At 44.1% G+C, this 15065-nt stretch overlaps 1 protein-coding gene across 2 annotated transcripts in view; it reads right to left on the bottom strand.

Moving 5' to 3' along the window:
* YBX3 (Y-box binding protein 3) overlaps window positions 1–14380 on the bottom strand; it is a 44792-nt gene extending 30412 nt beyond the window's left edge. For both annotated transcript variants that reach the window (XM_077455395.1, XM_077455394.1), the window contains exons 1-3: window positions 14124–14380; window positions 11366–11429; window positions 10836–10869 (exon numbers count right to left, since the gene is read on the bottom strand). In XM_077455395.1, coding sequence (XP_077311521.1) covers window positions 10836–10869; window positions 11366–11429; window positions 14124–14223 — 198 coding nt within the window. In that variant the 5' untranslated portion in view covers window positions 14224–14380. The remainder of the gene's footprint in view (window positions 1–10835; window positions 10870–11365; window positions 11430–14123) is intronic.
* Window positions 14381–15065: the final 685 nt, after the last annotated feature.

Raw genomic sequence — 15065 nt, forward strand, 5'->3', positions numbered from 1 at the left:
GGTTCACCCAGTGGGCAGTAAAAGTGATATACCTTCCCTGCCCGTGTTTGCTAGACCACGTGTCTGTGGTCAGATGTATTTTGGCACCGACACTTTGTGCCAGAGATACATTCACTTGCCGCTGAACATGGCCATATAGCTCTGGGATGCCCTTCTGTGAGAAATACTTCCTTCCTGGGACCTTCCATTGTGGTGTTCCAATGGCCACAAATTTGCAAAAGGCCTCCGAGTCCACCAGTTTATATGGCAGTAGTTGGCGGGCTATGAGTTCTGACAAGCCAGCCGTCAACCGTTGGGCAAGAGGGTTATCTGGCGTCATCATTTTTTTACGCTCGAACATTAGGCCCACGGAAGCCTGCCTTTTTGCAGAAAAACGTGAGCTTGGCGTGATGGAAGGTGGAGTGGAGGACAATTGTGAGGAGAGAGGAGAAGGATAAGTAGAAGGTGAGGCTGGACGGTGAGAGCCTGGAGTGTGGCTTTGTGTGTTCCGTTGCTCCCACTGGGCTCGGTGATGGCTGCTCATGTGCCTTCTTAAGGCGGTCGTCCCTAGGTGAGTGTTGGGCTTACCGCGACTAATGCGTTGACTGCAAAGATTGCAGATGGCAACACTATTGTCAGCAGCGGACACGTTAAAAAAAGCCCACACTGCGGAGCCATGTGCCGGTGTCCTGGGAGCACCAGATGTGACCGTACATGGTCGATGACTCGCTCCTGATACATTTGCAGCCTGCTTTGTCTCTCCTGTGCAATGTAAGTTATTCCTGCTTCTCCTCCCTATCTGCTGGTCCATATCTCCCTCTGAACTCCCCTCCTCTTCCTCTCTTGTGGGCACCCACGTGACATCACTAGACACGTCATCATCGACGTCACCTTCCCCACTGCTATAAGTAGAAATCTCGGAGTAGGCAGCAACAGCGGGGACCAACCTCCTTCTTGGGCTGATCTGGGTACTGTCGTCAGACTGCTGAGTGGCGGTTGTTGCTACCTCCTCTTCCTGATCCAATACCATGAGTGGCTGCGCATCAGAAATGTCTTGATATGGATCGGAAAATAATTCCTGTGACTCAAGCGGAAGGTATGTGGTGGTGGTGGTGGTGGTGTTGTTGGTGGTAGTGTCTTTGGGGGTGCACATAGCAGAGAGTGAAGAAGAGGGTACAGATCGAGAGGATGAGGAGGGTGCAGAAGAGTAAGGCTGAGTGAGCCACTCAACCAAGTCTGGTGCGTCCTTTAAAGTAATTGAACGCAACTTCTGCAACTTCCCACTTTGGCTCAAGCCTGTTGCTCCTGCCCTACCCCTACCACCCCTGCGGAAGGGCCTGCCTCTTCCTCTGCCTGTCATTTTTTAAATGACCCTGTGACAAAACTCTCAGTCCCTATACTGATAAAGAACTACTGCAGCAGAAGGGCAGCAGTAGTGCACCTCAACCCTATGTATTGTGGACCTATACCAGTCCTTAAGGAATAGCAGACTGTACCTCACTCAACCCTATGTACTGTAGTACCCTAGACCTTACCAGTCCTTATTATGACCTTTGTGGAACAAGTAGGTTGTGAATGATTAGCAGACTGTACCTCAGTTCCTATACTGATAAAGGACTACTGCAGCAGTAGGGCAGCAGTCAGCAGTAGTGCACCTCAACCCTATGTATTGTGGACCTATACCAGTCCTTAAGGAATAGCAGACTGTACCTCACTCAACCCTATGTACTGTAGTACCCTAGACCTTACCAGTCCTTATAAGGACCTTTGTGGAACAAGTAGGTTGTGAATGATTAGCAGACTGTACCTCAGTCCCTATACTCATAAAGGACTACTGCAGCAGTAGGGCAGCAGTCAGCAGTAGTGCACCTCAACCCTATGTATTGTGGACCTATACCAGTCCTTAAGGAATAGCAGACTGTACCTCACTCAACCCTATGTACTGTAGCACCCTAGACCTTACCAGTCCTTCTAAGGACCTTTGATAAACAAGTAGGTTGTGAATGATTAGCAGACTGTACCTCAGTCCCTATACTCATAAAGGACTACTGCAGCAGTAGGGCAGCAGTCAGCAGTAGTGCACCTCAACTCTATGTATTGTGAACCTATACCAGTCCTTAAGGAATAGCAGACTGTACCTCACTCAACCCTATGTACTGTAGTACCCTAGACCTTACCAGTCCTTATAAGGACCTTTGTGGAACAAGTAGGTTGTGAATGATTAGCAGACTGTACCTCAGTCTCTATACTCATAAAGGACTACTGCAGCAGTAGGGCAGCAGTCTTTCTATATTTGGAAGAAAGAATATTATACATGTACAAGCCTATTACCATACCAGTCCTGAAAAGAACCTTTGTGGACCTAATAGTAACAGCTACTGATTAAACTGACGGTCCCTCACTGCCTCACACACAGCTTCCTGCCTGTCCCTATTTAAACTGACAAAACAGAGGCTGCTGGAACAATAACTTGAATAGCACTTTTGTGGACCTAATAGTAACAGCTAATGATTAAACTGACTGTCCCTGTAGCACGCAGCGTCCTGTCCCTTTCTCTACACTGACAAAAGACACTCAGGCTGCTGCAACAATCACTAGCACAGCACTGCCTCAAACCTATATCCTGAACTACACCTAACACCTATACCATGATACCAGTCCTTAAAAGAACTTTTGTGGACCTAATAGCTAGCGATTTGGGTCACTGAAGTCTCTCCCTGCTCCACACAGCAACCTCTCCCTATAGTGACAGAAGAAAGAATGTAAAATGGCCGACGGATCAGGTCTATTTATAAGTTAGGGGGAATGTCCAAGTGTCCATGTGCTGTAATGTCTCAATTGGCTGTCCCGTACCCCATGATGGATGTGTCATCATAGGTCAAAGTTCTTTTACACAGTAAACACGGAAGTCCGCCAGGCAAATGGCAGCAATAGTCCGCCGATCGGGCGGACGGCGAACAGCCAAAATTTGCCGTGAAACGACCGCCAGGCGAACCGTTTGGCCATCCCTGCACCCCTACTGCTCACTACTGTCCTTGGTGGAAAGGAAGCTGTACCTATGCACCTGCAGTTCAAGGATCTCCCTGTTTCTGCTTCATTCATTCTGTAGATCTGTGCTTCTCTCAACATTTTCTGCTGCTTATTAAAAATATTCCCTCATCAGATCTCCAATCATTAGGACCAGTCTGACATGAGGACACTAAGCTCTGCCTCTACCACGGTCACCATCTTCTCACAGGGACACAGTGCAGAACTAGGCATTGTAGGTCAGTAATGACGGAGCAGATTATCTGTCTTCAGGCAATACTAGGAATATTTATCTTCATTCTCTTCTTTCTGGGCACAGCTTTATAGCTCAGGGCCTCTTTATTTCTTATCAACTTTCTATACATGGCTACTATGCTTTTCTGGTAAAAAATGTTTTATGTAATGCAATATATTACTTGACATGCCAGTTTTGTGGCTGACTGTACACTTTCTACATAGGAAACATTAGTTTACTATGAAATTATCTACTGACTGCTCTCATTGACCCATCAAATTACCTCCCTCTGAGGCCTTGACAACTGGGTCAACACGAGTTCCTCTCTCAAATTACAGCCTGGCAGATCTGGCAGAATTCCTGTGTTCTATTTTAGCTGATCGTTACTAAAGCCTTTGGATGACTGACCAGAAAGGATGCAGTCAGGAGTGACTAGTCAATCATACTTTGAATTATGAGACACTATGAAGATTTGTGGATCACACTACAAATGGAGTGTCTAGTTCATTCAAATAGGAAAAAAATGTGAAAAGGGCAGTAAAACATGATAATCAATCAGAAATCATTTTTAGATATCTCAATTCTGATTGGTTGCTATGTTTTACTGCACTTTAGACATCACAGTATTATTTTACTAAATAATGAAGTTGTAGCCTAAATGTAATTCTATATTATTTGCAATTATGTGCTACTATGCTATATGTTAAATGATGCTCTCCTGTAATTGTATATACAGTGGGGACGGAAAGTATTCAGACCACCTTAAATTTTTCACTCTTTGTTATATTGCAGCCACTTGCTAAAATAATTTAAGTAAATTTTTTTCCTCATTAATATACACACAGCACCACATATTGACAGAATTGTTGACATTTTTGCAGATTTATTAAAAAAGAAAAACTGAAATATCACATGGTCCTAAGTATTCAGAACCTTTGCTGTGACACTCATATATTTAACTCAGGTGCTGTCCATTTCTTCTTATCATCCTTGAGATGGTTCTACACATTGATTTGAGTCCAGCTGTGTTTTGTTTTGTTGATTATACTGATTGGACTTGATTAGGAAAGCCACACACCTGTCTATATAAGACCTTACAGCTCACAGTGCATGTCAGAGCAAATGAGAATCATGAGGTCAAAGGAACTGCTTGAAGAGCTCAGAGGCAGAATTGTGGCAAGGCACAGATCTGGCCAAGGTTACAAAAAAAATTCTGCTGCACTTAAGGTTCCCAAGAGCACAGTGGCCTCCATAATCCTTAAATGGAAGACGTTTGGGGACAACCAGAATCCTTCCTAGAGCTGGCCGTCCAGCCAAACTGAGCTATCGGGGGAGAAGAGCCTTGGTGAGAGAGGTAAAGAAGAACCCAAAGATCACTGTGGCTGAGCTCCAGAGATGCAGTCGGGAGATGGGGGAAAGTTGTAGAAAGTCAACCATCACTGCAGCCCTCCACCAGTCAGTGCTTTATGGCAGAGTGGCCCGACGGAAGCCTCTCCTCAGTGCAAGACGCATGAACGCTAACATGGAGTTTTCTAAAAAAAAACACCTGAAGGACTCCAAGATGGTGAGAAATAAGATTCTCTGGTCTGGTGAGACCAAGCTAGAACTTTTTGGCCTTAAATCTAAACGGTATGTGTGGAGAAAACAAGGCACTGCTCATCACCTGCCCAATACAATCCCAACAGTGAAGCATGGTGGTGGCAGCATCATGCTCTAGGGCTGTTGTTCAGCTGCAGGGATAGGACGATTGGTTGCAATCGACGGAAAGATGAATGCGCCAAATACAGGGATATCCTGGATGAAAACCTTCTCCAGAGTGCTCAGAACCTCAGACTGGGCCCGAAGGTTTACCTTCCAACAAGACAATGACCCTAAGCACACAGCTAAAATAACGAAGGAGTGGCTTCACAACAACTCCGTGACTGTTCTTGAATGGCCCAGCCAGAGCCCTGACTTAAACCCAATTGAGCATCTCTGGAGAGACCTAAAAATGGCTGTCCACCAACATTTTCCATTCAACCTGACAGAACTGGAGAGGATCTGCAAGGAGGAATGGCAGAGGATCCCCAAATCCAGGGTTGAAAAACTTGTTGCATCCCAAAAAGTCTCATGGCTATATTAGATCAAAAGGTGCTTCTACTAAATACTGAGCAAAGGGTCTGAATACTTAGGACCATGTGATATTTCAGTTTTTCTTTTTTAATAAATCTTCAAAAATGTCAATCATTCTGTGTTTTTCTGTCAATATGGGGTGCCGTGTGTACATTAATGAGGGAAAAAAATGAACTTAAATGATTTTAGCAAATGGCTGCAATATAACAAAGAGTGTAAATACATACATTATATACACTATATAATCAGAAGTATTGCGACGTCTGCCTTTACACGCACATAAACTTTAATGGCACCCCAATCTTAGTTCATTGGGTTTAATATTGAGTTGGCCCATCCTTTGCAGCTATAACAGCTTCAACTCTTCTGGGAAGGCTGTCCACAAAGATTAGGAGTGTGTCTATGGGAATGTTTTCCAGAAGAGCATTTGTGAGGTCAGGCACTGATGTTGGACAAGAAGGCCTGGTTCGCAGTCTCCACTCCAATTCATCCCAAAGGTGTTCTATTGGGTTGAAGTCAGGACTCTGTGCAGGCCAGTTAAGTTACTCCACCCTAAACTTGCCTATCCTATAGAGATCCTAGAGACTGTATACTGCTGCTATCCCTCCTGTGTTAGAGTCCACAGATTTAAAGGGGACATTGTGCCTGGTGTCAGGAAGAGCTCAGTTGATTCTTAGCGAAAGAACTTTGCTCTGATTTCCAAGAGGATGAATAATCTCCTTCCATTGCTACAACAAAGCTCAGTCCATCATTTACTTGTGCAAGGACTTGGCTCACAGTTCTAAAGGAGAAAGTGTTCTCAAACTGTTACTAATGCCGCGTACACACGATCAAACAAGCGGGTGGAAAAGTCCGGCAAACTGAAGTCCGCCAAACAATCCCCCCGTGTGTAGCCTCCGGCATACTTTTTTGACCCGAAAGTACAGCGTACTTAGAAAGTAGTTTTACACTCCAATCTTCCCGCTGGACTCGCATTTCGGCGGACAATCCGGCCGTGTGTATGCCAGTCCGCCGTACTTTTGAAATGAGCGGACTTTTCCCGCCCGGAGAAAAGTCCGCTCATTTCGAGCAGGTCTCCAGGTAGGCGGGGCCCGCAAAGAAGACGTCGCTGGCCCCGCTGCCTGGTATGGACTTAAAGGGGAACCCCAACGCTGAAAAAAATTGGCGTGGGGGTCCCCCCAGGTCCACATCAGACCCTTGTCCGAGCACGCTACCCGGCCGGCCAGGAAAGGGGAGGACGAGCGAGCGGCCCCCCCTCCTGAGCCGTACCAGGCCGCATGCCCTCAACATGGGAGGTGCCTTGGGGAAGGGGGGGCCGCGCGCCCCCCCACCCCAAAGCACCTTGTCCCCATGTTGATGAGGGGTCTGCGGGCGGGGGGCTTATCGGAATCTGGGAGCCCCCTTTAATAAGGGGGCCCCGGATACCAGCCCCCCACCCTATGTGAATGAGTATGGGGTACAATGTACCCCTACCCATTCACCTGTAAAATAAAGTACAAAAAAAAAACACAACACACAAGATAAAATAGTTTATTGCACAGCTCCGGGGGTCTTCCGTCTTCGGGGGTCTTCTCGCCGGACTCCTCCGCTATCTTCTTGTAGCTCTTTTGCTAGCCCGGCTTTCTTCTTCGCCGCTGGCCTCTTCTTCCGACTTCGGGGGTCTTGTCCCCCTCTTCGGTTCTTCTGCCGGGCCACCGCGCCTTCTTCTAGCTCTTTTACAGGCGGTGGCCCGGTCTTCTGTCGCCGCCGCCGCCACCGCCGCCGCCTTCCGTTCTTCTGTTCTTCTCTTCTTCTTCTTCTTCAGATGTTGCCTCGCCGAGTCCTCCGCTCACAATGACGGGGACCGGGCACGCGGCAACTTATATAGGGACAAGGGGCAGGGTCTTCGGTTGATGTCACATGGGTTGATGTCACATGGTGACCCCGCCCCCTTACGATGTCACAGTCCCGGAGGATGCTGGGACTGTCGCCATGTGACATCAACCCATGTGACATCAACCCATGTGACAACCGAAGACCCCGCCCCTTGTCCCTATATAAGTCGCTGCGTGCCCGGTCCCCGTCATTGTGAGTGGAGGACTCGGCGAGACAACATCTGAAGAAGAAGAAGAAGAAGAGAAGAACAGAAGAATGGAAGGCGGCGGCGGTGGCGGCGGCGACAGAAGACCGGGCCACCGCCTGTAAAAGAGCTAGAAGAAGGCGCGGTGGCCCGGCAGAAGAACCGAAGAGGGGGACAAGACCCCCGAAGTCGGAAGAAGAGGGCGGCGGCGAGGAAGAAAGCCGGGCTCCTCCGCTAGCAAAAGAGCTACAAGAAGATAGCAGAGGAGACGGAAGACCTACGGAGCTGTGCAATAAACTATTTTATCTTGTGTGTTGTGTTTTTTTTGTACTTTATTTTACAGGTGAATGGGTAGGGGTACATTGTACCCCATACTCATTCACATAGGGTGGGGGGCCGGTATCCGGGGCCCCCTTATTAAAGGGGGCTCCCGGATTCCGATAAGCCCCCCGCCCGCAGACCCCGACAACCAACGGCCAGGGTTGTTGGGAAGAGGCCCTTGTCCTCATCAACATGGGGACAAGGTGCTTTGGGGTGGGGGGACCGCGGGCCCCCCCTTCCCCAAGGCACCCCCCATGTTGAGGGTACGCGGCCTGGTATGGCTCAGGAGGGGGGGCCACTCGTTCGTCCCCCCCTTTCCTGGCCGGCCGGGTAGCATGCTCGGACAAGGGTCTGATGTGGACCTGGGGGGACCCCCACGCCGATTTTTTTCAGCGTTGGGGTTCCCCTTTAAGTCCATACCAGGCGGCGGGCCAGCGACATATCCTTTGCGGGCCCCGCCTACCTGGAGACGCGCTCGAAATGAGCGGACTTTCCTCTGCGTGTGTGGGCGAGTCCGTTCATTTCAAAAGTAGGGCGGATAGTACGACGGACTTAGTACGCCGTATTAGTCCGCTGAAAAAGTGCCGTGTGTGGGCAAGTAGCCCGTTCGGAAAGTCCGACGGACAGTCTGGAGGGAAGCCCGCCAGACTAAGTACGTCGGACAGACGGCTACGTGTGTACGCGGCTTAAGGGTTACTGGAGTACCCTACAATTACCCACTACCTATCCAAGTTTATGTTTTCATTAAAACATCCAGAAAAAGCATACCCCTGGGCTGGTTAATGAGTCTGAAGAGTGACTGGAATTCACTTCTATAGTATTTTTTTTTTAAACTTGCCAGGCCAACATGGTAGACTTAGGTTGGTGACAGTCTCATTATTCAAAAGTGATGCACAAGTCCTTACTGAATATCAAAAGTGCTTACAGAACAGGCTAAATTTGAGCAAACATTTTGGCTGTTAAATCAGTTGTCCGTCATGTTTGTAAAGTTAGCATATGGCACTACTGCATGGCAAAACGTGCACAGAGTTTAGCATTTAAGTATAACAATTTACTTAACAGTCTCACTAATGCCCCATATTCACACATGATCGGAAATTCGGCCAGCAAAAGACCGATGAGAGCTTTTGGTCAGACTTTTGCTGGCAGAATTCCCGCCAGCAAAAGATTGAGAGCAGGTTCTCTGTTTTTCCATCGGAAAAAGTTCCGATCAGAAATTCCAATCGTCTGTAGCAATTCCGACATGCAAAATTCCTACGCATGCTCGGAAACAATTTGACGCATGCTCGAAAGCATTGAATTTCATTTTCACGGCTCGTCGTAGTGTTCTATGTCACCGTGCTCTTGACGGTTGAAAGTTCAGAGAACATTTGCGTGACCGTATGAATGCAAGACAATCTTGAGCGGAATTCCGTCGGAAAAACAATCCAAGGTTTTTCGGACGGAAATTCCGCTCGTGTCTATGGGTCATTAGGGAAGCAATAAATCCAAATATTGTAAGATACACTATATTGCCAAATGTATTGGGGTGCCTGCCCCTACACACACATGAACTTTAATGGCATCTCAGTCCTAGTCCGTAGGATTCAATATTGAGTTGGCCCACCCTTTGCAGTTATAACAGCTTTAACTCTTCTGGGAAGGCCGTCCACAAGGTTTAGGAGTCTGTTTGACCATTCTGGGTCACAGTCTCTGTCTCAGTCTCTAATTCATCCCAAAGGTGTTCTATCGGGTTGAGGATAAGAACTCTGTGCAGGCCAGTCAAGTTCCTTCACACCAAACTCACTTATCCATGTCTTTATGGATCTTGCTTTGTGCACCGGACCAAATCATTTGGTGGAGAGAGGATTATGGTGTGGGGTTGTTTTTCAGGGGTTGGGCTTGGCCCCTTAGTTCCAGTGAAAGGAACTCTTAAGGCATTAGCATACCAAGACATTTTGGACAATTTCATGCTCCCAACTTTGTGGGAACAGTTTGGAGATGGCCCCTTCCTGTTTGAACATGACTGCGCACCAGTGCACAAAAGCATGGTCCATAAAGACATGGATGAGCGAGTTTGGGGTGTAGAAACTTGACTGGCATGCACAGAATTCTGACCTCAACCAGATAGAACATCTTTGGGATGAATTCGAGTGGAGACCGCGAGCCAGGCCTTCTTATCCAACATCAGTGCCTGACCTCACAAATGTGCTCCTGGAAGAATGGTCAAACATTCCCATAGACACACTCCTAAAACTTGTAGACAGCCTTTCAAAGAAGAGTTGAAGCTGTTATAGCTGCAAGGGTGGGCCAACTCAATATTGAATCCCATGGACTAAGACTGGGATGCCATTAAAGTTCATGCGCGTGTAAAGGCAGGCATCCCAATATGTTTGACAATATAGTGTATACTGTATGTGTGTGTGTGTTACTACAGCCTGCTTTATTGTTGTTGATTTTTTGTTATATTTGGTTATTATGTAGTAATTAAACCAGCCTTTAGTCGCTAGTCCCTGCTTCATTATGTTAATTTCAATGTCTCCCTCATTATGTTAAGAGTGCTTCTATGGATTAAAAAAGGCTTTCAAAAAGAAATATCATCAAACGTCTGAGAAAAACAGCAAATCACAACTGTTGTATCTGCAAGTTTAAAAACTACAATAGAGTCTTTGAGCTGAGTCAGGCACTGCCTTTGGATGATCTTTTTGAATCAGCAAATTGCCATACTGCTTGTACAAACTGGGTCTCAGGAGGTATGTACTTTGTACAAAGCAACAAACTAAACAGAATAATATTGTTACATAAGCATAAAAATTTTGATATACTGTATAAAAGTGAAATGGAATAAGTGCCTACATTTCTTGTCAACCAACAAGATTCCAGGTGTCATTCCTCCACTGTAGGTTTAAAAACAAGAGCAGAAAACTAACCATCTCCTTTGGGCATCAAAGACACACTTTTATCTTCCACTAGATATAAATTTGTTGTACAGTTTAACAAAAATAATTATTAGTGCATCTACACAGAATTATAGATTGGCATGCATCTTCGGGCTTAAGCATTGGATCTGGTATAAATAATAAGAACCCAAAATTAAACAACCACAAGTAGAAACTCTCTCACCTGGTGGACAAAGACATCTTCTTTAGTGTCATTCCTATAAAAAATATATGGAATATTATTAGTCAAAAATGTTATGAATCTATATACTGTACTGTTCTGAACAGTTCTTCTGGTTTCAAGTACATGTCCATTTTAAATTCTTTACAAAATTATACTTAAATTAATTCAGTACTGTCTACTGCAATGAACTCAAAACTATGGGATGATGATGGTCCTTAAAGATTGAATTAAATAGTATTGATGTAAAATGTATTAGTAAAATAAAACTACATTGGTGAACCCTTAAACATGGTTGAGTAACCCTCCAGTTTCACATCTACTGGCCATAAGACCTTTGTATTTAAGGTTCCAGAAATGGTAACTCTCTGAGAGGAAGATGTAGCCCACCCTGAGGGGATTAGTCAACCAGCCAACATTCAATGTTAACTAAAGCACCAGTTAATATACGTATGGTCTGACATATTGACAGATTATTTTACAGATATGGCATTGTACAAGATTGACTACATTTTTGCTTTTTCAAAACATACCAGTTTATGAATCCATAGCCGTTTCTCACGTTGAACCATTTCACTGTTCCTTGTACTTTAGTTGCTACAAAAAAAATATCACTTTTGAGTTGGTAATATAATTATACTTTGACTGTAAAAAAAAAACTAAATCATAAACATGTCTGTTTACTGCAACCAATTATGGACAATAGATGATTGAGCAATAAATACAGCTAAATCCCCCAGTATTTTTGGAACATGTCCTGAAATGTTAATTAATGCTGTGAATCATATTTTACCTAAGGTTTAAGGCCAGACAAACTATTTAAGAATGCATTTTTATTTTCTATTAATTCATTTATATTTTTCTTCTTTAATTATAAAAGCCAGAGGTCACCACCGCCGGAGTGAAAAAATAAAGGTTCATCTATTTATGTGACCTTTCCTGGGCCAGACAGAGAATTGGGTTACTCTTGGCATATAGAAATAAATCATCTTCATTACAGGATTGTGAAACTTTAATAACAACTTCACTCTAATGCCACGTACACACGACCAGACTTTTTGACAGCAAAGGTCCGACGGAACGAGTCCTTCGGACAATTCGATCATGTGTGGGCTCCATCGGATGATTGCTTGCCAAAAAACCGTCAGACTTTAGAAATAGAACATGTTTTAAATTTTCCCACCGGAACTCTGCCGGACCGAGAAATCCGTTCGTCTGTATGCTAGTCCGACGGACAAAAACCAACGCTAGGGCAGCTATTGGCTACTGGCTATGAACTTCCTTATTCTAGTCCAGTCGTACGTCATCACATTCGAATCCGTCAGACTTTGGTGTGATTATGTGTGGCCAAGTCCGTTCATTCGGAAAGTCTGTCGGAACTCTGCCGAAAGACCGTCGGACCTAGTCTCTCGAAAAGTCCGGTCGTGTGTACACGGCATTAGCAGTTTCCTTCATGGAAGCCTTCTTCCTGAGATCCCCATTGTGTAGCCCTGCAAAGCATCACCCAACCTTTTTCTATAGAACAGCCCTTCCCAGGTATTCTTGAGTGCTGCAGTCCTTGTTCATTTTTATGAAAGGCTCTGTACTCTACCTGGAGTGCATATACAGACCAATCCATTTGAATGAATAGGGCACAACAGGCAAGGTTGTTTAATTAAGATCTCCTGAGCAGGTTTGCAGTTAAGTTTTTACCCACTAAGAATCCCTTATGTGTAAGAAGGATTTCCATAAAGATCAATTTCACTAAAAGTGAAGTTGACCTTTAAGCTAGCCATTCACGTTAGACAGTAGTCAGTGCTAAAAAAATATTTTCAATTACTGATCCACTGAATCAATAGTTAGAAAATTTTGAGATTCACACAAGACTAATCTTACACCAATATCTTCAGTGGTCTAATGGTGCCCAAAAACATTACAATTGGCTAGTGATCATGAATAAAACACCAGTACCCAGTGACTATCAAATGATATCTAAAGGTATCTTCACTGAAACTTAGTAAGCCTTCCTAAAATTAGCTTTGATCCCTCAAACAGGTATGTCCGTTCTTTTTTTTGTACATTGTAAAAAAGTTGCTATTTTTATACATCATCACTAGTTACTGTTCTTACTTGTGTGCCTTTTTCTTAACATACTAATTCTGGCCAAAATATAAGTTAAACATACTGGGCTGAATCACCAACATGCATCACAGATTGCACAGGGATGTAAGAGGAGAGAAATCCCTATTACCGAGTTAAAGTCCACTCAAACCACTATAGTATTCCTGCCATTAAAATCCCACACTTCCTATTGAGTGATCTGTAGTGTTCACTAAATGAAAATTCAGAAAGAAGAAGTGTAACCCGCTTGTAATGGCCAAGACAGAGCACCTTGAAAAACATGCATAGACATCTTTCCACGAGAGATCTTACTTGATTCTAATCTACACCTTTTCTCTAAACTGAAATAATTCGTTTGGATTTCTCACACAGACATCTATCTTAGAATTGAGCTAACTGGCATTTAGTTGGCTATAAGACTCTATGTTATAAACAATCGCCTTGTCTTCTATTTTCGAAAATGTTTTTTTTTGTCAGTTTTGTATCTTGGTGCTTCTGATCCCCTCTGGCCTATTTTCAGCCTCTTTATGTCCACATACTCTCCCTCCAATGTCAACAAAAAAACATTATTCTGAACCCAATTATTAACGGTGATAAGATTGGCCATACTTGTGCAATGTGGGTCAGCATGGGCATGTGAAGCCTCCACTAGAAGCAGAATGACATCGCAGAAGAGCAATTGGGAGACAGGGATAGAGTGAACAAGTACTTGAACAAGAACCTTCTTCCCAGAATAACCAGATTTTTTTTAATAAAAGCTGTAAATGAGTGAAAATTCCATGGAAATTACATTAACATGCTAAAATATTATAAAAGATTGGATCTACATATAGTATATGTTAAGGGTGAACAGTCTGTATTGCCAGCAGAGCATGAGAAAATGCAATATTTAAAGCTCATTGTATCTTCACAAATATTTAATACCAAGTTTAACCTATGCAAAAAGTTTTGAAGGTCTGCAAAAACAAAAAGTGCAAACAGTTTTCAGATAACTGGGATTTTTTTTTACAAAGCGCAAGTTTGTCACAGAATATGGCACAGACGAACAGACATAGAATCAGCAAGGACAAAAATAGACCTTGTCAGGAACATTGAGCAGTGTACAGCCATGAGAACCAGGAAGGAATATAAGGCACAGATGGATTTTAGCTTCATCATAAGTCACAATCACAGAACTTTATTGTTACTCACCCAGTACTTTCCTCTCTACTTCTCCCGTAGTAGACGGAGCTGTGTTTGGTTCACTCCCAGCAGCCTTGGGTTTTGGTTCTTCAGCTGTTACTTCACTCATGGCTGCAATTCCTTAATGTTCTTATATTCCCTGCTATATGGTGTTAGGAGATAAGGGGGGAGAGGCAGGGAGGATTGCAGATGGTATTTCGAGGATCTCAATCCTCGAGTTCACTTGTTCTCTTCTTCTTACTGATCTTACTGCCCTAAAAATGGCCTTGCGGAACCTTTTATATGGAGGGACATTTTACTCCACCTCCTATCTTAAAGAGGCATGCTGCCTGGTTACTCACACCACATGCTGCCTTCAACAACCTCTTACTCATTCTGCACATTTTACAATGAGCTAAATAATTTATTAAGATAATATCAAAATAGTGAAAATAATAAATGATTTGCTGGAACCAACAGCACCCACTAACCTTAGTCTAACTACACTAAAGTGTAAAAATAAGGTATTTAGCTTCTTTCCAGACAACTAATTTTTTACCACTTTAAAACCCCTAACAAGTGTGGCCTTCAAGAGGGCCAGAATTGTTGAAGCTGCACCCAAGCAGAGAGCAAAGAACTAGTCACTATAATTGTCTGTAGGGTCCATGTAGTTGATCTTTTCCACATTATGGAACCTCCGTGCCTTGTTCTGCAGTGTGTCCCTGTGTGGGGGCAGCTATAGTCTAGGTCCTTTGGCATTTATTGTGTGGCCTTCAGTGTCCCTGGATATAGTAGTCTTTTTTTTCTTACTTAGGTGCTGCCACTGAATGGTGAAGAAAAAAAATGTCATCTGGTTTTTAGTAGTTAAATGGTTTGGTTTATTTCTTTCACACTATCTTATGTTTTCAGTGCAGTCCATCCCTTTTCTCTTTGTCCTTTTTTATAATAGTTTTTGCTGCAAGAAATAGCAAA

The sequence above is a fragment of the Lithobates pipiens genome, unplaced genomic scaffold, assembly GCF_037356315.1.
Source record: "Lithobates pipiens isolate NorthernLeopardFrog02 unplaced genomic scaffold, aLitPip1_a1.2 Scaffold_25, whole genome shotgun sequence".
In the NCBI taxonomy this organism is placed as follows: domain Eukaryota; kingdom Metazoa; phylum Chordata; class Amphibia; order Anura; family Ranidae; genus Lithobates; species Lithobates pipiens.